The 25,055-nt window shown below is 44.8% G+C and overlaps 1 protein-coding gene across 2 annotated transcripts in view; it reads right to left on the minus strand.

Moving 5' to 3' along the window:
• LOC122922787 (aminopeptidase O (putative)) overlaps positions 1–25,055 on the minus strand; it is a 435,225-nt gene that overhangs the window by 204,466 nt on the left and 205,704 nt on the right. For both annotated transcript variants that reach the window (XM_044273518.1, XM_044273526.1), the window contains exon 10: positions 24,602–24,709. In XM_044273518.1, the coding sequence (XP_044129453.1) occupies positions 24,602–24,709 (108 nt within the window). The remainder of the gene's footprint in view (positions 1–24,601; positions 24,710–25,055) is intronic.

The raw sequence follows: 25,055 nt of genomic DNA on the forward strand, positions 1-25,055 counted from the left end.
AGTGACATATCGCAGTATAAGGATTTTAAGTAGCCCAAAAAATAAAAAAAAATAATGACTTTAGGGGGGTGACAGAAGCCCTTTAAGTTTTAAAAAGTTATTCAGGGAAATAAATTTAGGGTATATGGCTTAGGTCATTTTTTTTTTTCAATAGATAGTTTACCCTTAACCCCTTAAGGACCGAGGATGTACCGGTACGCCCTATTTCCCGAGTCCTTAAGGACCGAGGACGTACCGGTACGTCCTGACTTAAAATCTGAATTCCGGCGCCGCGGGGGTTAATCGAAACGGGATTTCGGCTGAAATCATTCAGCCGGCATCCCGTAACAACGCAGGGGGGGGTCATTGGACCCCCCCGTATCGGCGATCGCAGAAAACCGCAGGTCAATTCAGACCTGCGGTTTTCTGCGTTTCCGGTCCATTCGGGTGTCCTGTGACCCGATGAACCGGAAAAAGACTGCGATCGGTGGCGTAATTTTACACCACCAATCGCAGTCCGAGGATTTGCAGAGGCGGAGCTGGCCCTGGTGCTGAACGCCGCTGTCCAGGGTGCTGATTGGTGCAGGGGAGAGAGGCGCGAGATTCAAACTTCCTGCGCTCCTCTCTCCCCTCCTCTTCCTGTCCAGCACCCTGACCGTGCAGCATCGTCCAGCACCAGCTCCTGTGTCCCCCTAAATCGGCATCCATCACCCTCCTGCACCCATCGCCACCCAGGTAGGTTAGGGTCAGTGAGGGAGAGGCACCTTTAGGCAGGGATAGAAGGGAAAAGTTAGAAAAAAAAAAAAAAAAAAAAAGCACATTTATTCCAAACTTTTTTTTTTCAACTTTCAGACCCCAGACCCCCCCTGCCACTTGCCCCCCCCCGCATCCCCCCCACCACCAGCCCCCCCCCCACCAACCCCCTCCCCCCACCACCAGACCCTTCCCCCACCACCACTTTTTTTTTTTTTCTGCGTGCGCTGACTGGCCGGCACTTTTTAGCGTCCGTCCACTGTTAGCGCATCGCCCGCCCCACCACCCCACCGACCGCTGATCAGCGTTGAACCGCAGATCAGCAAGTTTGAACTTTTTTTTTTTTTTTTTTCCTAACACTTTTTTTTGCCTGGACTTTTTAGTACGTGAACACCCGTGCCCCCACACACACGCACATAGAATAAAGGTTTACACGCACGCACATACACACGCACACACACACACCCATGGCCCGCCGGGTGTTCTCGGCCGAGGAGGCATATGCCCAGATTGCCTCCGACTCTGAGAGCCCCAGTGAGGATGAGGATGACCCCACGTTCCTTTTGTCATCCGCATCCTCCTCATCATCATCGGATGACGATGAGCCACCAAGGCAGCGGAGACGCCGCCAGGCGGAGCCAGGGGCCACACATGCTAGGGATCCTGTGGCCCACCCTAGTACGAGCCGCCCTGGGGTTCGTACTGGTTTCCCGGCCCACCAAATAAGTTCACCGGAGCCCCCTGCCGATGAACTTAGCTGGTGTCCCCCAGTGGACTTTGAGCCTGAGATTCCGGATTTCGCTGGCAATCCTGGAATCCAGATTCCCACAGTGGGGTTTACTGAAATAGACTTTTTTAGTTTTTTTTTCAGTAACCCACTGGTGAATTTGATGGTGGAGCAGACGAATCTGTACGCCCAACAGTTCGTCGCTCAAAACCCAGGCTCAGTTTTGGCTAGACCCGGTGGCTGGACGCCGGTCAGTGCAGCCGAAATGAGGACATTTTGGGGCCTCGTGCTGCATATGGGTCTAGTCCAAAAACCCAGTGTCAGGCAATACTGGAGTGGGGACGTCCTGTACCAGACCCCACTGTACAGTATGGTCATGATACGTCACCGGTTTGAGGCCATCCGGAAATGTCTGCATTATTCCGATAATGCAGCATGTCCACCCCGAGGTGATCCTGCCTATGACCGGCTGTACAAGATACGGCCGGTCATCGATCACTTTGGGGCCACATTTCAGCAGGCCTACGTACCTGGAAGGGAGGTTGCGGTTGATGAGTCTCTCGTTGCGTTCAAGGGGAGACTCAGTTTCCGCCAATACATTCCCACAAAGCGGGCGAGGTATGGCGTGAAGCTATACAAAATTTGTGAGAGTACCTCAGGGTACACTTACAAATTTCGTGTGTACGAGGGGCGAGATTCCCGGATTCAACCACCAGAATGTCCCCCCACTCTGGGTGTTACCGGGAAACTCGTGTGGGACCTTATGTACCCACTGCTGGATAAGGGTTACCACTTGTACGTGGACAACTTTTATACCAGCATTCCCTTGTTCAGGTCCCTTGCCGCCAGATCCACGTTCGCTTGTGGGACCGTGCGGAAAAATCAACGCGGCCTCCCTGCCTACCCCCTCCAGGTACCTATCCCCAGGGGTGAGACCCGTGCACTTACCAGTGGAAACCTGTTGCTGGTCAGGTATAAGGACAAGAGGGATGTCCTTATGCTGTCCACAATCCACGGTAACAGCACCACCCCAGTCCCTGTGCGAGGTACCGCGGCAACGGTCCTCAAGCCCGATTGTATCGTCGACTACAATCGGTATATGGGAGGAGTTGATCTCTCTGATCAAGTCCTCACGCCATATAACGCCATGCGCAAAACCCGGGCATGGTACAAAAAAGTTGCGGTCTACATGGTGCAGGTTGCCATGTACAACTCTTTTGTACTATCCCGAAGCGCTGGCAGCACAGGGACATTCCTCCAATTCTATGAGGCAGTCCTCAAAGACCTGATCTTTTCGGACCGGGAAAGAGCAGGCCGGAGTACCTCGGGAACTGGAGGCGCCCGGATCGTCCCTGGCCAACACTTTCCAGGTGTGGTGTGCAGAGTGTGTCACAAGAGGGGGATACGGAAGGACACCACAACTCAATGTGACACGTGCCCCGATCATCCGGGCCTCTGCATTATCGATTGCTTCAGGGAGTATCACACTTCCATGGAGTACTAAATTTTTATAATCCCCAACAGTTCACTATGGCTCTCAGACTTTGGAGACACGAAAACAATTTTTCTTTCCCCAAAAAATATTAGTTTTAGTGCAGGCATCCTCAAACTGCGGCCCTCCAGATGTTGTAAAACTATAACTCCCAGCATGCCCAGACAACCTACAGCCATCATCAGGGCATGGTGGGAATTGTAGTTTTACAACATCTGGAGGGCCGCAGTTTTAGGATGCCTGCTTAGTGTCTCCAAAGTCTGAGAGCCATACATATTGGGCATCGTCGCGTGCGTAAAGGTCGTCGCTATAAAAATAACTTTTTACCAAACGCCTCGGATGAACGGTGTTAAAAATATAAAATAAAAACGGTGCCAAAACACCTATTTTTGGGCAAAATTTAAATTTAAATCCATTTTGCCGGTAATAAAGCAAGGGTTAACAGCCAAACAAAACTAAACATTTATTGCCCCAATTCTGTAGTTTGCAGAAACACCCCATATGTGGTCGTAAATGGCTATATAGCCGCACGGCAGGGCATAGAACGAAGGGAACTCCATACGGTTTCTGGAAGGCAGATTTTGATGGACAGTTTTTTTTTTTTACACCATGTCCCATTAGAAGCCCCCCCTGATGTAGCCTAGACTAGAAACTCCAAAAAAGTGACCCCATCTAAGAAACTACACCCCTCAAGGTATTCAAAAATTACTTTACAAACTATGTTAACCCTTTAGGTGTTCCACAAAACTAAATAGCGAATGTAGAAACAATTTTAGAATTAAATTTTTTTGTTACATTGCCTCAAAAAAGAGTAATATAGAGCAACCAAAAATCTAATTTACCCCAAAAATTGTCCCAAAACAACAACCACCTTATCCCGTAGTTTCCTAGATGGGGTCACTTTTATGGAGTTTCTACTCTAGGGGTGCATCAGGGGGCTTGAAAGGGTACATGGTGTAAATAAACCAGTCCAGCAAAATCTGCCTTCCAAAAACCGTATGGCGTTCCCCTTCTTCTATGTCCTGCCGTTTAGCCAAACAGTAGTTTACGACCACATTTGGGGTGTTTTTGCAAACTACAGAATCAGGGCAACCCATTTTGAGTTTTGTTTGGCAGTTAACCCTTGTTTTACTCCTGGAAAAAACTGATTATATTGGAAAATTTTCCAAAAAATAGAAATTTCTAAATTGTTTCTCCATCTGCCATTAACTCTTGTGGAACACCTAAAGGGTTAACAAAGTTTGTAAACCCAGTTTTGAATACCTTGAGGGGTGTACTTTCTTAGATGGAGTCACTTTTTTGAAATTTCTATTCTAGGGGTGCAACAGGGGGCTTCAAATGGGACATGGTATAAACAAAACCAGTCCTGCAAAATCTGCCTTCCAAAACCCATATGGTGTTCCCCTCCTTCTATGTGCTACCGTTCGGCCAAACAGTAGTTTACGACCACATATGGGGTGTTTTTGCAAACTACAGAATCAGGGCAACCCATTTTGAGTGTTGTTTGGCAGTTAACCCTTGTTTTACTCCTGGAAAAAATTGATTATATTGGAAAATTTTCCAAAAAATAGAAATTTCAAAATTGTTTCTCCATCTGCCATTAACTCTTGTGGAACACCTAAAGGGTTAACAAAGTTTGTAAACCCAGTTTTGAATACCTTGAGGGGTGTACTTTCTTAGATGGAGTCACTTTTTTGAAATTTCTATTCTAGGGGTGCAACAGGGGGCTTCAAATGGGACATGGTATAAACAAAACCAGTCCTGCAAAATCTGCCTTCCAAAACCCATATGGTGTTCCCCTCCTTCTATGTGCTACCGTTCGGCCAAACAGTAGTTTACGACCACATATGGGGTGTTTTTGCAAACTACAGAATCAGGGCAACCCATTTTGAGTGTTGTTTGGCAGTTAACCCTTGTTTTACTCCTGGAAAAAATTGATTATATTGGAAAATTTTCCAAAAAATAGAAATGTCAAAATTGTTTCTCCATCTGCCATTAACTCTTGTGGAACACCTAAAGGGTTAACAAAGTTTGTAAACCCAGTTTTGAATACCTTGAGGGGTGTACTTTCTTAGATGGAGTCACTTTTTTGAAATTTCTATTCTAGGGGTGCAACAGGGGGCTTCAAATGGGACATGGTATAAACAAAACCAGTCCAGCAAAATCTGCCTTCCAAAACCCATATGGTGTTCCCCTCCTTCTATGTGCTCCCGTTCGGCCAAATAGTAGTTTACGACCACATATGGGGTGTTTCTGTAAACTACAGAATCAGGGCAACCCATTTTGAGTGTTGTTTGGCAGTTAACCCTTGTTTTACTCCTGGAAAAAATTGATTATATTGGAAAATTTTCCAAAAAATAGAAATTTCAAAATTGTTTCTCCATCTGCCATTAACTCTTGTGGAACACCTAAAGGGTTAACAAAGTTTGTAAACCCAGTTTTGAATACCTTGAGGGGTGTACTTTCTTAGATGGAGTCACTTTTTTGAAATTTCTATTCTAGGGGTGCAACAGGGGGCTTCAAATGGGACATGGTATAAACAAAACCAGTCCTGCAAAATCTGCCTTCCAAAACCCATATGGTGTTCCCCTCCTTCTATGTGCTACCGTTCGGCCAAACAGTAGTTTACAACCACATATGGGGTGTTTCTGCAAACTACAGAATCAGGGCAACCCATTTTGAGTGTTGTTTGGCAGTTAACCCTTGTTTTACTCCTGGAAAAAATTTATTATATTGGAAAATTTTCCAAAAAATAGAAATTTCAAAATTGTTTCTCCATCTGCCATCAACTCTTGTGGAAGACCTAAAGGGTTAATAAAGTTTGAAAAAACAGTTTTGAATACCTTGAGGGGTGTAGTTTCTAGAATGGGGTCATTTTTGGGAGGTTTCTATTATCTAAGCCTCACAATATGACTGCAAACCTGAACTGGTCCATAAAAAGTGGGATTTTGAAGATTTCTCAAAAATTTCAAAATTTGCTTCTAAACTTCTAAGCCTTGTAACATCCCCAAAAAATAAAATATCATTCCCAAAATGCTACAAACATGAAGTAGACATATGGGGAATGTAAAGTCATCACAATTTTTGGGGGTATTACTATGTATTACAGAAGTAGAGAAACTGAAACTTTGAAATTTGCTAATTTTTCAAAATTTTTGGTAAAAAATGTATTTTTTTATGCAAAAAAATTAACTTTTTTGACCCAATTTTAGCAGTGTCATGAAGTACAATATGTGACGAAAAAACAATCTCAGAACGGCCTGGGTAAGTCGAAGCGTTTTAAAGTTATGAGCACTTAAAGTGACACTGGTCAGATTTGCAAAAAATGGCCTGGTCCTTAAGGTGAAAATGAGCCTGGTCCTTAAGGGGTTAAAGGGATTTTCTGAGATTTTAATACTGATAACCATCAGTATCTGAACGGTGGGGATTCGACACCTGGGACCCCCACCGATCAGCTGTTTGAGAAGGCAGCGGTGCTTGCAGTCTTCTTTTACCTTTCCCTAAGCCAGTGATGACACGTTCATCGGTCATTCAGCCAAGGCACAGCTCAACCCCTTCAAGGGAGTGGGGTTGAGCGCAATACATAGCACAACTGCTGTACAATTCACATAGGAGTGTCGCTGCCTTTTCAAACTGCTGATCGGCGGGGATCCCGGGTGTCAGATGTCCAGAGGATAGGTCATCAGTATTAAAATCTCAGAAAACCCTGAACAGGTCTTTATTCGTTTCTGCCTTGTATGCAAGTATGTTTCAATACATCACTTATTTTTCTGTAGATCTGATAGACTTTCTGCTTGATTTGCTTGTAGCTTAAATATAACATGAAGAAACACCTGCTTTTAGAAATTAGAAGAGACAATTGACAAAAAATAATATTCAGGGTTGGGTTGGAGTTTTACTGCATGTAAGAGTTCACATATAAAACTTTTAGTTAAAAGCTAAATGTATTTGTGGTAGGAGCTAATCGAGGAACAGAGTAGGCATGCCTATGTACTGCCCTGAACCAACTGGCTGGAGTGTGCCCGGTGCCAGTGACGAGGTAAGGCCTAGATAAGTGGGCCACCCAGGAGGAGTGAATGAAAGCTGATGGGAGGGAGGGGCAAAGAACGGGCGCCCTCCTGCTTGTACCAGGGGGTTTAAATAGGGTAAGTCGCTCCACCCACAATTACAGGCTGCACGCAGCCTTAACTATTTGTGGTAGGAGCTAATTGAGGAACATAGTAGGCATGCCTATGTACTGCCCTGAACCAACTGGCTGGAGTGTGCCCGATGCCAGTGACGAGGTAAGGCCTAGATAAGTGGGCAAAGAGAACCGGCCCGGAGTAGGGTGCAATGTATTTATTGGAGCATCATGGAACCCATGAGGCCCAAAGAACGAAAGGCTCCGGCAATCTCAAATCGCGGATTGGAAATGTACCTTGCGTAGCAGGACGACCGCTAACGACCCACCTTGCGGATGACGTGTGCTGGTACCTGATGGCCGGATGCTGCGGAAGCGGCCCCTACGCGAGAGGAGTGCCCGGATACCGTGCTAGGGTTGAACCCCAACCCTGCCACCAGGGTGCGGATATTGGAGACAAACTGGGCCGAAGAAGGGGGGCCTACTGTTAATCGGGAGCAACGGGTCGCCTAACGCGGGAGACTGGAGTGAGGCCAGAAGCTCTTGGAGCGCCTTGACGGGACACCAACAGTTGGCCGTAGGGAAGAACTCTACCTCGGTGGGAGGACCAGCCTGATTGGACTTGGTGGCTGGGATGGACAGTATGAAATGGTCGCTCGGTTGACCGTGCCGCAGGTGAACTCCCCGGGTCTAAGAACCCATAGAACCCTAGGTACATGGCTGCTTTGGTGATGATGCTTGCTGAGTGCCGAAAAGGGGACCGTCTAGGGCTACGGACAATCTGCGGAAAAGCTCGCCTGACACTGGTTGCCTACGCACCTGGACCGCCGCGCTAACCCTGAGGGTGGCTTTGATGGCCTGATACGAAAAATGGATTTGGCAGAGGGGTCGCCGAGCATCCGATGGTGTTGAATGCCGGCCAAATACAGCTTGATGGTGTTAAATGACAGGTGGCGGTGCGTGTGGCAATGGGCTATACAGCCATGAAAAACGTGACCTCGTCCACCTCCCCCCGAGGATGGGTGTTTTTTTTTTTTTTTTTGAGACTGAGGAGCCGGGAAGTGAAAGACCTGCCCTGGGAATGATTGTAAATGCACAGTTGAGGAACCCTAACAGGGACTGGAGCTCCCACTTGGACAGGACCCTGGAAGAAGCCGCGGATGAAACGGCAGCCTGGATCTTAGCCAGCTTGGCGGCCGCCATGGGGGCCTCAAGCCTGGCGAAAAGCTGGAGCAACTAGCCCAGCCCGAGGGGACGCCCTGAGGTCCCTTGATGATCAGGAATCAGGGTGCAGACTGCCCAGGTGAGATTGAGCAAAACCATGACGTAGCAATGAACAGCGAATGCCGCTTGAGTGGGAGCAGAGTACAATACCTGATGTAACAACAATTGTCGAGATAATCGATGACCATGTCCAAATCCCCGTGATGAACCCGGACCCAATGCAATCAGGGATTCAAACATGCGGAACCCGAACCGGGTAAACAGGAACCACTGGATACTGCTGGAAAACCCTGAGCGTTTCAGGCAAATATATTGGATCCTGAGTTATTCAGGCAAATGTGTACCACCAGTGGGAAAAGACCTGAGCGATTCAGGCAACTGCGTACAACCTGTGGGACAAAAGACCTGAGCGATTCAGGCAAATGCGAACCACCTGTGGGAAAAAGAGCTGAGTGATTCAGGCAAATGCGAACACCTGCGGAAAAAAGACCTGAGCGATTCAGGGAATACGTAACCTGAGTGAATCAAGAAAATACACACAACCTGGAAATACCGCCAACCTGAAAGAGACAGGAAAATACAAAACCTGAGTGATTCAGGGAACTACGTAACCTGGGTGAATCAGGAAAACATACCGCCTGGAAATACCGGCAACCTGAAGACAGGAAATACAAAACCTGAGCGATTCAGGGAAATACCTGACCTGAGCGATTCAGGGAAATACGTGAAACCTGAGAGACTTGGGCACATACATAAACCTGAGCGATCCAGAAACATGAACCAGGGCGATTCTGGAAACATAAACCCGATTGATTCAGGTGAACACATGAACCCGAGCGATTCAGGGAAATGCATGAACCCGAGCGATCCAGGAAACACGTAAAACCTGCGCGACTCCGGGGAATTAGACCTGGGTGAATGGGTGAATACGTGAATTTTGGGCTAATCCGGGAAATACATGAAACCTGAGAATCAGAAGGAAACAGGAACGAACATGGTATAGAAAGGTTTGCAACCTAACCGAATCAACGGACAGCGCTGCCAACTCTCCGGCGATACTGAAGACCTAGGAATGGAGGCTTGTGATGAACGAAGGAAGGCTCTGAGCTGCGGAGAAGCGTCACGCCGCCACTCGGCTGGAACTTACGTGAAACCCGGCACCGTGGAGTGACCGAGCAAGGAGGAGCCCTGCGACACAATTGAGGATGGATCGAAATTCCGGTGGCCTGAGGCCCTGCTCCCCTGAAAAATAAGCTTGCGTTGGCACGAGACCCGGAGAGAGGTGCGATCTGGTAGCACTGGAAAGAGGCGACGGAGAATCAGGGATGCAGCCTGGGCGCCATGGCCAACTGCTGGGTGACCCTGGACAGCCAGAATCAGAGCCCGAAGTCGCGCCGCATGCAACAAACCTGCGGAAACAGGAATCCAGACACGAATCGGGTAACCAGGAACCAGCCGGACGCTGCTGAACAAACCCCCGAGCGTTACAGGCTGATGCATGGAACCTGCGTAATTCGGGCGATGCACTGAATCCTGAGCGGTTCAGGCAACATGGAAACCTAAGCAAAGCAGGCAATTACATACACCTTCATGAAGATGACGGACACCTGAGTGGGTCGGGCGGTACCTTGAACCTGGTTGGACCTGGCCACTACCTACCCACTGGGAGACTAGGGAAAACAGAAGCCTGAGCGGATCAGGCCAACCTGACCTGAGTGAATCAGGGGAATACATAACCAGACTGTTCAGGAAAATATGCAACCTGGGAAACAACCGACCTGGAAGAGGTAGGAAAAACAAAACTCGAATCAGGGAGAACATGGCACCTGAGTGATTCAGGGAATACATGACACCTGAGCGAATCAGGGAACACACAAGACCTGAGCGATTCAGGGAACACACAAGACCTGAGCGATTCAGGGAACATTACCCCTAAGTGACTAAGGGGAGGCATAACACCAGAGCAATTCAGGGGACCTGACCCCTGAGTCACTTAGGGAAGACATGACACATGCAATTTTTGGGAACATGACACCTGTGAATTGAAGAAAACATAACCCTGAGCGATTCAGGGAAGACATGACACATGCAATTCTTGGGTAAATGACACCTGCAATTTGGAGAAAACATAACCCTGAGTGTTTCAGGGAAGACACGACACATGCGATTTTGGGAACATGACACCTGTGATTTGGAGAAAAACACGACGCTTGAGCGAATCAGGGAAGACAAACCTGAATGATTCAGGGAAGACATGACACCTGTGATTCCGGGAACATGACACCTGCGATTTGGGGAAAAACATGACACCTGCGATTCCGGGAACATGACACATGCGATTTGAGGGAAAACATGACACCTGAGCGATTCAGGGAAACAAAACCTGAGTGATTCTGGGAAGACATGAACTGCGATTCAGGGAACATGACACCTGTGACTCGGGGAAAAACATGACACCTGAAGACATAACACTTGAGTGGTTTAGGGGAGACATAACACATGAGCGATCAGGGGAGACATAACACATGAGCAATCCGAGGAGACATAACACATGAGCGATCCGGGGAGCCATACTACCTGTGCGATTCAGGGAAGACATTACACCTGAGCGATCCGAGGAGCCATACTACCTGAGCGATTCAGGGAAGACATTACACCTGAGCGATCCGAGGAGCCATACTACCTGAGCGATTCAGGGAAGACATTACACCTGAGCGATCCGAGGAGCCATACCACCTGAGCGATTCAGGGAAGACATTACACCTGAGCGATCCGAGGAGCCATACTACCTTAGCGATTCAGGGAAGACATTACACCTGAGCGATCCGAGGAGCCATACTACCTGAGCGATTCAGGGAAGACATTACACCTGAGCGATTCAGGGAAGACATTATACCTGAGCGATTCAGGGAAGACATTACACCTGAGCGATTCAGGGAAGACATTATACCTGAGCGATTCAGGGAAGACATTACCCCTGAGCGATTCAGGGAAGACATTACCCCTGAGCACTTCAGGGAAGACATTACACCTGAGCGATTCAGGGAAGACATTACACCTGAGCAATTCAGGGAAGACATTACACCTGAGCGATTCAGGGAAGACATTACACCTGAGCGATTCAGGGAAGATTTTACACCTGAGCGATTCAGGGAAGATATTACACCTGAGCGATTCAGGGAAGACATTACACCTGAGCGGTTCAGGGAAGACATTACACCTGAGTGACTTTAGGGAAGACATTACACCTGAGCGACTTTAGGGAAAACATTACCCTAAGCGATTCAGGGAACATATGACACCCGGTGGTTACAGGGACGACATAACATCAGAGCGGATCGGGGAACAAGTGAAACCTGAGCGGTTTCAGGAATGACATCACACCTGAGCGATTCAGGGAAGACGGGACCCCTGGGCAATTTTAGGGCAGCCGCAATCCTGAGAGGTTCAGGGAACACCTGGCCCCTGAATTCAAGGAATACCACAGCGCACAGCCCCCAGGGGGTGAAGATTTATAAACGTAATAGCGTGATTGGCATAGGAGCCCAGGGTGACCGGGGCCTGCACCTGGCAGTAAATCACAATCTTCCTTTCTCTCAGCAGTCCGGGGGTTAAGGGCAGCAGGCCAACAGCCAGCGACTCGCCCGCACGGAGAAGCGGCGCCCACTGCAGACAGGACGGCTGTGCTGCTAGTCCTGCCGCCCGATACCCCCGTACCGGGTAAGACAATCAGGAAGAAGGCATGACTGCCACAGTGCCAACCTTCCCTGGCAGCCACAACAACCCAAAACTGGTCAACAGATGACTTAACCACAGTGCCGCATCTAAACTTCCTAACCTTGGTTGGCTTGCAGGCGTCTGCAAGGTCTTGCAGTATAGAGCCTACAACAGCCCCATCATTCACATCTGCGGCGCCATCCCCGCCTGCCCCTCTTTATACCGGGCCGCGCCGCACCAACTTGCGGCGCATGCGCCGGAGGTGCCCGGTACCTGGAGGGGGGAGACGACTGGGCGATGCATGCTCCGGCAGCCGGCGTGAGGCAGGGGGCCTGACGTGGAGCCACCGGCCGGGCTGTGAATCGGTGTAACACGAGGTGCCGGTGGCAGGCGCGTCCGCCCGGGCCGCAGAGCGGTGATACTCTGCTAGGCTGCAGGGAGAGAAGCGGGGGTGCGTCCGCACTGCCAACAGGGCTCGGCTACCCAGCCAGGACCAACTTACCGGAGGCGCCGTGATCTGGATTCCACGAGGACGCGAAACCGGAAGTGACGTCACGGACGGGCGGAACAGCAAAGAACGGGCGCCCTCCTGCTTGTACCAGGGGGTTTAAATAGGGTAAGTCGCTCCACCCACAATTACAGGCTGCACGCAGCCTTAACTATTTATGTGTTTAAAATGGTGTGTATGTCTTAAAATCTACAAGAGAGTAGGGGGGCACACCTACATGTGGATTCACACAAAACACTAGCCAATATATTAATATTATATTAAGATTTATTTATAATATAACGCATAGGTACCTAATCAATCACACTAAAATATGTTAAAAATAATTTCACATAAAACACACTAAGAATTGTTCCGTGGTTAGGTCGCGGACTGCTGTCTTAGATTTAATGTCTATTCCAAGTTTTTTGGATTCGGCCAATAGGTTAGTGAATGCAATCACTTTGGTAGTCTGCGGTATCTCTGCGGTTTGTTCGGTGTAATAAGTTCCACTATGGGGATTACAAAACAAGTATAATAGCCTCTGGATTGGGGTATGTAGTTTTACACCGCTGTAACTTTAATTTCACAGATATAGTCTTGCTGTTACACTGTAGTTGATTGTTACAAAATTACTCACTTTTTAGCAGCCATGGGGTGTTCTTGCTGTGCTTGGTGTGGCGTCCCACGTATTATCAGCACATGCGGTCTTACCTCGAAACAGCTTTATAGTGAGTTCAAAAATGGCTTTTTTGTTTTATGTTTTTCTCAGAGGCCCTGATTTTATTATATAGAGTAAAATCATAGCTAGACAGCTGGGGTTCCCAGGTATAGATACATAAGGGCTCTTATGTACAGATTGAATGAAATATACCTATATGGCATAATACTCTATTAACTTAAACAAGTTTGTACACCACTAATGATATTCATCAGATGTAATTTTTGGTTTATATAACTAATTGATGCCTCTAAGAAGTTAATTGTTTGTAATGAAATTGCTTTTCATGTTTGGAAATGATTTGAAAAATTTGGAAAATAAAGAATTAATAAAAAAAAAAAAAAAAAAAGGCTTTTTGAACAGTCCGCTCTGACGCCGGGGTCAATGGATAGTTGGACCCGCTATGAATTCGGCGTACCTTTGTGTCTTTTTGTATGCAAGACAAGGCTGGACTTTCGTTTCTTTGCTGGAAATATTCTGATATTTGTAAGAATCCCAAGGCGGTGCGCAGAAGGTGTGCTGCGGTTTTCTTCTTAACTTAGAGACTTGTGTACACAAGTCTGATAATACGTGGGACGCCACGCCAAGCACAGCAAGACAAACACCCCATCACGACTAAAAAGTGAGTAATTTTGTAACAATCAGCTACAGTGTAACAGCAAGACTATATCTGTGAAATTAAAGTTACAGCGGTGTAAAACTACATACCCCAATCCAGAGGCTATTTGTCACGGAAGGTGTACAGGAAACAAGAAAATGCAAAATGAATATATGACTCACTGGATCCAAAACTAAGGAACAAAAAGGGAGACCCCTGCATCAGACCTGGCTCTCTCCCTTACTGCTCAGCCTATGCAATAATCCCAATGGTGAATGATCGCATATCCTCGTACCTCGACTATATAACACCTGAACACCCTACAATAGTGAAGGGACACGACCACTGACTCCCTACACTAGACACGGAGGGAGTCAGGGTCACCTGGGATCCAGCAAACAGAAAATCACAAATGAATGTAAAACACTTAACTTGTAGAAGACTGATAGGATCAGCATGCACACACACTCCAGGAAGCTGTATAAACCGCACACTAATGCATTATGGGGAGGAATTTAAAGGGATGCAATCAGTCCAACTACATGACAGCTGAGAGAGGCTAACGAGATGAGGAACTGAAAACCAAAAACAAAGAAAACTCAAGGAGGAGGTTCTGAAAGGCTTCTGTCAGAGCTTCTCAGCTGTCTGGTTGTGACAGTACCCCTCCCTCTACGAGTGGACTCCGGACACTCAGAGCCCACCTTCTCAGGATGGGACCTATGGAAAGCCCTGATGAGACGAGTGGCCTTAATGTGCGTCACTGGGACCCACATCCTCTCCTCAGGACCATAACCCTCCCAATGAACGAGGTACTGGAGAGAACCGCGGACAAGACGAGAATCCACAATCCTAGAGACCTGAAATTCAAGATTCCCATCAACCATAATCGGAGGAGGAGGCAAAGGCGAGGGTACAATGGGTTAAACATAAGGTTTCAATAAGGACTTATGAAAAACATTATGGATCTTCCAAGTCTGAGGAAGATCAAGACGGTAGGCAACAGGATTGATGACAGACAGGATTTTGTAAAGCCCAATAAACCTAGGACCCAACTTTCAGGAGGGAACCTTCAATTTGATATTCTTGGTAGACAACCACACCAGATCACCAACATTTAGGTCCGGACCAGGCACACGTCTCTTATCTGCCACACGCTTATATCTCTCACTCATGCTCTTTAGATTATCCTGAATCTTTTGCCAAATAGATGACAAAGACGAGGAGAATCTGTCCTCATCAGGAAAACCAGAAGACCCCTCTCCCGAGAAAGTCCCAAACTGCGGATGAAACCCATATGCACCAAAAAATGGTGACTTATCAGAGGACTCCTGATGACGGTTATTTAAAGCAAACTCAGCAAGGGATAAAAAAGAACACCAATCCTCCTGATTCTCCGCCACAAAACAGCGCAGATATGTCTCCAGATTCTGATTGACGCGCTCTGTCTGGCCATTCGACTGCGGGTGGAAAGCAGAAGAGAATGACAACCGAACCCCCAAGCGAGAACAGAAAGCCTTCCAGAATCTGGAAACAAACTGCGTGCCCCTATCAGAGACTATGTCTGAAGAAATACCATGCAATTTGACAATGTGATCAATAAATGCCTGCGCCAGCGTCTTAGCATTGGGCAAACCAGGAAAAGGGATGAAATGCACCATTTTGCTAAAACGGTCCACCACCACCAGAATCACAGTCTTCCCCGAGGAACGAGGCAGGTCCGTTATGAAGTCCATGGACAGATGTGTCCAAGGACGGGAAGAAATGGGTAAGGGAAGGAGAGGACCTGATGGCCGTGAATGAGGGACTTTGGCACGAGCGCAAGTCTCGCAGGCTGCCACAAAACCCTCAACCGACTTACGAAGCGCAGGCCACCAGAATCTCCGAGCGATGAGATCCACTGTGGCTCTTGCCCCCGGGTGCCCAGCAAGGACCGTATCGTGGTGTTCCTTAAAAATCTTGTGTCTTAAAGCGAGAGGCACAAACAACCTCCCAGGAGGACAAAGATCAGGAGCCTCTGACTGGGCTGCCTGCACCTCTGCCTCCAATTCGGGAAAAAGAGCAGAGACCACCACACCTTCAGCCAAAATGGGACCCGGGTCTTCAAAATTCCCACCTCCCGGAAAACAACGTGACAGGGCATCTGCCTTCACATTCTTAACCCCAGTGCGGAACGTGACAACAAAATTAAACCTTGAAAAGAACAAAGACCATCTGGCCTGTCTCGGGTTCAGACGCTTGGCTGACTCCAAGTAGGCCAGATTTTTATGGTCAGTAAACACGGTAATAGGGTGTCTGGCTCCCTCTAGCCAATGCCGCCATTCCTTAAAAGCCAACAATTCCCTATCTCCCACATCGTAATTTCTCTCTGCGGAGGAGAGTTTCTTAAAAAAAAAAGGCACACTGTCGCCATTTGGCAGGAGAGGAACCCTGAGACAAGACCGCACCCACACCCACCTCAGAAGCATCAACCTCAACTATGAAGGGTAGAGAAATATCAGGTTGTACCAAGATTGGAGCGGAAGCAAAACTCTCCTTGATTAGAAAAGGCCTTACGCGCCTCTACCGACCAGGAAGAAAAATCTACCCCCTTTCTGGTCATATCAGTGAGTGGTTTAACAATAGAGGAATAATTCAAAATAAACTTACTGTAATAATTGGCAAAGCCTAAAAAACGCATCAGCGCCTTCTGATTCTCAGGAAGCTCCCACTCAAGCACAGCGCGGACCTTCTCGGGGTCCATGCGAAAACCAGAAGCGGAGAGAAGAAACCCCAGAAATTGAATCTCTGGAACCGCAAACACACATTTTTCCAGTTTCGCGTATAATTTATTCTCCCGCAGGATGAGCAAGACCTGACGTAAGTGTTCCTTATGAGTTTTGAAATCAGGAGAAAAAAATCAAAATGTCATCCAAATACACTAATACAAATTTTCCCATCAAATGATAAAAAATGCTGTTCACGAAATGCTGAAAAACGGCTGGGGCATTCATCAAACCAAAAGGCATAACCAAATTCTCAAAATGGCCCTCAGGGGTATTGAAGGCCGTCTTCCATTCGTTTCCTTCTCTGACCCTGACCAGGTTGTATGCCCCTCTTAGTTCTAACTTGGAAAAGACTTTAGCCCCAACAATCTGGTTAAACAGGTCCGGGATCAGAGGAAGCGGATAAGGGTCACGAATAGTGATACTGTTCAGTTCCCTGAAATCCAGACAAGGTCTTAAAGAACCATCTTTTTTTTAACAAAGAAAAAAACAGCGGCAACAGGTGACTTCGAGGGTTGTATGTGTCCTTTTCTCAGACTCTCAGAGATATAAGCACGCATAGCGACCCTTTCAGGTTGGGAGAGGTTGTATAAACGAGATTTAGGCAGCTTGGCGCCTGGGATGAGATTAATAGGGCAATCGTACTCCCTGTGCGGGGGCAAATCCTGAACTCCACTCTCAGAGAAGAAATCCGAAAATTCAGAGAGAAAAGGTGGTACAGTCTTAGTAGAAACCTCAGAAACAGATGTCGTGAGGCAATTCTCTCTGCAAAAGTCACTCCAACCATTTATTTGCCTCGCTTGCCAATCAATGGTGGGGTTATGTTTAGTGAGCCAGGGTAGCCCCAACACAAGAGGATTTGGTAATCCGCTAAGGACGAAACATGACACATCCTCAACATGAGCATCACTCACAATTAAACGAATATTGTGAACTATGCCCTTTAATGATTTCTGAGAAAGTGGAGCGGAATCAATAGCAAAAACAGGAATATCCTTTCCCAAAGTGCACACCTGGAAACCATGAGTTATCGCAAAATGATTATCAATGAGATTGACAGCTGCACCACTATCTACAAAAATCTCACAAAAAATGTTCTTGCTCTGTAGCGCCACCCTGGCAGGCAGGACAAAACGAGAACTACAAGCAAACGGAATACCTTCAATCTCCGCCTCAACCCTGCCAATAGTAACAGATGGAACATTTTTAAAAGATTTTTTCCTTTTTGTTTCTTTATTACTCCCAGAAAACTGCCTGAATCTCCTAGAGGGACAAACATTTGCCAAATGATTTATACCTCCACAACAAAAACAAACCTTCCCATGCGGGCTGAATCTTCTATTGTCAGAGGCAATCAACCCCAGCTGCATGGGCTCCTGCTCAGAAGGGGCTGACAGCGACTGAGACCCCTGCGCACAGAATGGGACCGCTGCACAGTCCTGGGACCGAGTATGACAGGAAGGAGAGATCTCTCCTCTCTCTCTAAGACGCCTGTCAATACGAACGGCCTGAGACATGGCAGCATCCAAGGAGATAGGCCTCTCCTATTAATTCTAACCATCTCTGCAATGTAACTGTACGTCAAGATGTGAGAAGCTAGCTCTCGCCATGACGTATGTTCTTGGTGCAGGAAGGGGTCATGTTTACAGGTAGACTTTGCAAGAAAAAAAAATCTATAGGGTTACTAATTTCAGTTTGTGAAATTACTTATCTGCCCTGGTCAAGTGGTATTATTGTAAAGCAGAAGCATCTAGAAGTAACAGCAGCTGAGCCAAGAAGTGGTAACCTAAGCAAAACTCACTGTGGCTGCTCAATGCACATGGCTCGTAAAATCGTCTAGTGACTGTTGCATCACTCACTGTAAAGTTCCAAGCTGCCTCTGGAAGTAACAACAGCCCATTACATGTGCATTGGGTACTTCGTGAAATGGATTTCTATGGCCAAGTAGCTGCACACAATTCTAAGGTCAGCATGGACATTGCCAAGCATTGGAGCAGTAAAAACCCGTTCTCTGGAGTCATGAATAATGTTTTACTGTGTAACAGTCTGATGGAGGAATCTGGCTTCAGCAGGTACCTGGAGAACGCTACTACGGTCTGTATCACGGACAGAATGAGCTCATTCCATTCAATGGGTCCATGAAACTAGACATCACACAGATTCCATCGACATCACACGGATGCTATCCATATGTGGTCAGCTTTTCACTGATCCATTGCATGAAAAATTGATACAAAGTCTGTGGGAAAAAAGGATGCTGCTGTGTGTGGATGCAAAAAAAGGATGACCCATGTCTTGAATGCAAAACATAGATGCAAACGAAGAGTTTGTGTGTCTGTAAAACAGGGTGTGAATAAGACCATAGGCTTCCTCCACACGAGTTATTTTGTGTCATTTTGGTGGCATTTTATATCAAACATTTCTAAAGAGTTTCTTAAGCACTTTCTTTTCCTATAGAGAAATCTATGGGGAAAACGTCTGAAAAAATGCCATAACAGGAGCATACTATGATTTGAAAAAAAAAATTGAAAAATGCTCTGGACCCAAAAACCACATCATAGGTAAAGAAAGACAGAAACAATGCAGAGTTTGTAGTACTTTTCATTAAAAAAAACACAAGCAAAAGTAATACATTTCCTTCACGAGAGGTTGACTGTACTGGGCCTTTGGCCATTTTCATACATTTCTGTAGCAATTTTAAAGGCACATAAAAAAATGCCGTCAGGTTGTGACAATGTTCATGGCTTTTAGCGAATTACGGAAAAAAAAAAAAATCATGGACAAAGCTGCTAAACTCTGCATAAAATGAACCTTATATTTTTTTTTATCAACACACTTATTTAATGTATATGTATTTGAATGCTGTAAATTTAGAGGTTCACTAGAAATCAAACTTCCAGATGACAGTCTGAAAAAAAAAGTAGCATTAGACAAAGTGCTTCTCCATTTGTTTTCTTTAGGTGGCAATTATTGTTATTTTTTTCATTACAAAAACATGAAAAGGTGAGATTTATGAATAGTACAACTCAAATCTCATGGAAACCTATAACCAAGTTAAATCCTCCCATGGGTTCCATTATTTTCCACAAACTCTACAAAAACATAAACTGCGTTCACTACTGAAATAAACCATTGACACTTATTTGTACTTCACATATAATCAGTTTAATTCTGCTTATTATAAACCTGAAAAAGAAGCAACAAAGAAACTATTGAAAGGGCAGAGAATGGAGCATGTGTGTTTTTGAAGCCTCCTGCTTGTGGCCCCAGAGTAGAATTTATACCAAGCAAGCAGGACCTAAAATTAGAAACATGCCATACAATTTAAATGAAAAAAATAAATGCAATTGATTAATGCATTACATCTGAAGTCATTTCCTTTGCACCTGCAGTTCGCATCTAGAGAAAAACCAAACCACCACTTAAAACAAAATGTGTATTCACAAATTCTATGTTCCCTCTGCACAACTGCAGTGAAATATATAACCACTCCCTTCTAGTGCGCCTTCTCAACCAAAATACAAATACTATACAATATGACTAGAAAAGCCTAGAAATGATCTTATAAAAAGTATAAAAGGTATAAAAGTATTTCAGGACAAGTATATTTAAAAAAGAATTTCAAAATGATATGCAAATTAAATCTTTCAATAAAATATTATAACTGACCCTCTCTCCAATCCAAATCCTCCCATCCAAACATCCTCTTGTGTCTGATGTTTACATAAGAGGTCTGTGGTTAGCAGTGGTTAGATCTGCTGCTTTGATTTCCTGTGGTCAGAATTTGAATCCTAACTAGGGTAACATCTGCATAAATTCGTCATGTTTTCCCCTATATTGACGTGGGTTTCTTCCCACAATTCAAACTGCTCTGACGTTAACTAGTTTATAGGCCAGTACATTTTGGGTCTTTGAGACCAGGCACATTTTCAGCCATTTATTTATTTGGCTTTTTTCATTTTTTTTAAATTTGCTGTGTTTTTTTCTGTGATTAATGCGGGTTAATTTTATAAGTTATAATTTTATTATATTTTTATAAATTAATTATAAACATATGGGGTCATTATCAAACTGGTGTAAAGTAGTACTGGTTTAGTTGCCCATAGCAACCAGATTCCAACTTTCATTTTTGACAGCTCCTTTGGAAAATTAAAGGTGGAATCTGATTGGTTGCTATGGGCTTTTTACACCAGTTTGATAAATGACCCCAATAATTTTCCCTTTTTTTTTTTTAGAATATTTAGGTTCAAAGTTTGCAAAAATAGATATTTTGTAAAAATTTTCTGGTAATCATATAGTGTTCACCTAAAATAATTTTTTCATTTGTGTTCATCATCATTTACTGTTTTGATATACACAGTGAAGTTACATTAGTATGACCACTTCCTACTTTCGACGGCAGCGAATAGCTCATGAAGGAAGTCATGTGTTGTGAGCTGGCTTGGTGGGTATATTAGGCGTGTATATGTATTGTGAAGTGTTATTCATTTTAAAAGGATATTAATAAACTTGACATTTTATTATTCATACTTGGTGTGTTATGCACTCCTTTCTTTTTGCAATGATTATTCATTTGGAAGGCATTCTCAACCGATCCTTGAATCCATCCTTGCAGATGACATACATCTGTACTTGCTGGTTGTCTTCCCTGGGGTTGATGGGATCTTCCAGCAAGAAAATGTGACATGTCACACATCTAGAAATGTCTGACATTGGTTGGAAGAGCATGACCAAGACTTCCAAGTAATACCCTGGCCCCCTAATTCCCCAGACATGAACCCAATTGAACATCTGGGGGACAACCTTAATCACCATGTTCACTCTATGGATCCTACGCCACCAGAAGCTATGGGATGTACTCATGTATCCAGACACCAGTGGCAACCTACCAGGACCAAAATTGAGTTTCTCCCAACCCATGTAGCTACTGTCTGTGCTGCACACAGTGGTTACTCTGGATATTAGCTGGTAGTCATAATAATATTTTGAGGTAATTGTGTCAGGTTAAGCATTGGTGGGGTTGGTCTTTTGGGGGCGTTTTTATATATATAATTTTTAAAATTTTTTAATTTATACTATACTTTTCCACTGTAGCTGTGGCTGCACAGAAGCCACAGTTACAGGAAAGATCAACCTAGATCCTGTAAGGGTTGTGTTTGGTTTAGTTAGCAGCCTCCTAGGACCGACATCCCAGTGATCACACACTGTATATGGTTAAAACCATTTCTATCTTCTCTCCAAGGTCCCCAGTAGTGTTGAACGAAACGAGCTTCGGATTCAAGATCCGAAGTCCCTTCGTTCAAAACCCTCATTTGAATGCTGTATGGAGATCCATCTCCATACAGCATTCAAATGTATGGGCTCCGGCGTGGTGAAATTCGTTATCTCGCGAGACTTCGGTGAATAATGTGGGACGTCGATTTTTAAACTTGAAAACCATCTTAAAACTTGAATCTGAAGTTGGCTTCGGTACCAGAATCAAGTTTTAAAAATGTTTTTTAAGTTTAAAAATTGATGGGCAAAGTTATAGTTATGGACAAAGGAGACCCATAACAAATTTCATACAAATTTCAGTCCATACATTTCAATACTGTATGGAGATGGATCTCCATGGGGCATTCAAACTAAGTTTTGACCAAATCGACTTTGGATCTATGATCCGAAGCCCGCTTCAATCAACCATAGTTCCCAGAAGTCTCTGATAGTTTGTCATCTGCCATTCAGCTGCGACTCATTTCGGCAGAGGCCTTAAAGGGCTTTTCCAACTTTGTGCACATTTTAAAATTTTAAGCCCAGCCCTCTGTACCTGTTAAAAAATCCTATTCACCTGCTCCCTGCTGTTATGGACAGACAATGTCTTGTATGCCGCTACAGCTAGTAACTGGCCATAAAAAATGTTGTCATTTTTGCGTATATTTTGAAGCAGACAAATGCACCTCTGCTAATGAAGTTGCATTGGCAAAAAAGGCTTACATTTTTGCAGCAGTATCTGTCTGTCTGGACATTTACAGGAAGGGGACCGGAAGACTGCAGAAGGGAGCCAGAATACAGCAGCGGGGAGCAGGTGGGTACGGTATGGTTTTTTTCCAATAAGTAAAGCAGGTTGAGGTTGAAATTGAAAAAAGCACACAAAGCTGGAAAAAACTTTTAAACCTGTCTAACCACTGGTCCTGTAAGTATCACTTTGCGTATGGCAGTGGTGCTATATGATGAAAAGTAAAAAGAAACACCAAATCCATTGGTTGCAAGTGTTCTAAATAGCATATAAAAAAAGGTACGTCATTATTTGTAAAGCAAATCTTTGGGCATATGTGGTCACCTACATGGCAATTTCTTGGTTACTTCTTGCAAAATTCTACAATTGTAACAATAATGAATTTAATCCCTCAAGGTGATTTCAGTTTTTGTACCTGTAGCAATCACATGAGTTATTCTGGCTTTAGTACAGCCTTCGATACCCATAAAAAATGTACCTGCTAACGATTACATAAATCAGAGATAATGGTAAACCACAACCAAACGCCAGAAAGACGTCTTTGGGAGTGACTGAAAATATATTCATTTAGTAAGATTATGCCTGCCCAGGGCTCAATAATTTGAGTCGTTTTGTTAAACTGTGGAATCACATCATCACAGGCTGTCGTGTATATCGAGGAGTCTGGTTTTATGCAGTCAGATGTTTTAACAAGGTGTAGGAGGTTTGAGAGACTCAGTGTCTTAAAATATCAGGATTCTTTCTGCCAACTTTTTAAACTTAAAGCCCCTGCCCTGCCTTCACAATAAAATGCAAAGCCAGGGAAAAGCTGGAAGATAGAGTTTGCTGCTATGCACACTAGCTCGCTCCCTGCATCTAGTCTCACAGAGCTTTATTTTTTCAAACTATTTTAAATGTTGGAAAATGAACAGTGCTGCCAGGTAATCACGTGCTCCGAGCCTTTCTTACTGAGCCAAGGCAAAAAATGAAGAAATTCTCTTACTTTTCAAGTGAAATCCTATAAACAGAAACATTTAGACTTGGCATTGTAGTTAACCCCTTGGCAGCATAACAAATGCTTGACATTACAATAAAAATAGAAATTCTCAGTAAGTTAATATTTTTGGTACCTCATTATTCCCAAATAATTGTTGACACTAAAAGTGTATTACTTGATTGACTTAAAATCATATCAAGATTTCTCAGTACAGTTACTAAAATATATTTTTTCAAAGATGGTCTGCATTATAAACTTCAAACAAAATGAACAAATACAAATGTGATCATCATTAGTACCAAGACAGAACCTGCTTTCATCACTGACCACTATTGTTTGCTATTGATGGTCACATCAGAGTTTGCACACCAGGCAACATAATGTGTGGGCACCATTAGCTACAATGCCCGTTTCCATCTGGTATTCATGAAGGGAATATTGACCAGCCTTTGGTGTATTCAAGACATCACAGAACCAGTCCTATTGCCTCTTATGACTGAAGAGACATTCCAACTACTGTCCTGACCAGCTCAAATGCCAGATCTCTCCGCTGTCAAGAATATCTGGACGGGGCGAAGGATTTCCCATGCACAGCAGTCAACAACCATCTTGACTGAAGTTACTGATCCAATTTGAAAGAGCTTGGAATGACATACCACAGGAAGATATCCAGCATGTGTATGACCTTTACCATACCAGAGTGGCATCCTGTATCACAGCAAGAAGAGATGCCACCCAGTATTAATGTGACCCTGCCTCCACATATACCCTGCTGCAGAACCCAAAATAAACTAGTTTTCTGCCCCTGTAAGTTAAATTAACTTTTTTTATGCATACAAAGGAAAAAAGCATGATATCACCATTGTGTATTGCTGAAAAATGTTTAGTAACTTGTGACACTGAAATAGATGATGCTGGTTCTATTGTATGGAGAGCCCTGAAATTATTTTTGCCCTTCATTTCTACACATCTATACACTTTGATTGCCCCTGGGTGAGCTGACATAAGTTGTACTTCTATAGCATAGATTACAATATTTTTAGAACATACCTGAGAAAGTATCAATTGTCCATGAGATCTATTCACAAAGCTTCTTAGAAATGCAAGATAAGTATCTGCACCAATTGTATTTGCAAGATGTCGTAGTAGAAAATAACCCTAAAAGTGAAAAGGCAAACAATAGTTTTTACTAAAAGTAAGTAATCGAGATGCACCATTAGATAGTAGGGTATAATGTGCACCACAAATCAATCAGTAGTAGCCTGAGCAAACATCCAGTGATATATATAGGCTGCATATCCTAATCTATTATTGTTGTGCTAAAACAATAACTAGTTACATAGGAACACAGTTCAGCGGTAGAGCATAATATTACATATAGGCAAATAAAGATCAGATTCCATGTGCAGCCCTCATGGACCTCTGATCAAGGTCCAAATGGCTAAAGAGGCCAATGAGGGATGTGGTAAGCTGCAGGGGAATGAGCTGCTGGGGCAGAACGGCA

The sequence above is a fragment of the Bufo gargarizans genome, chromosome 1 (genome assembly GCF_014858855.1).
Source record: "Bufo gargarizans isolate SCDJY-AF-19 chromosome 1, ASM1485885v1, whole genome shotgun sequence".
Taxonomy (NCBI): Eukaryota; Metazoa; Chordata; class Amphibia; order Anura; family Bufonidae; genus Bufo; species Bufo gargarizans.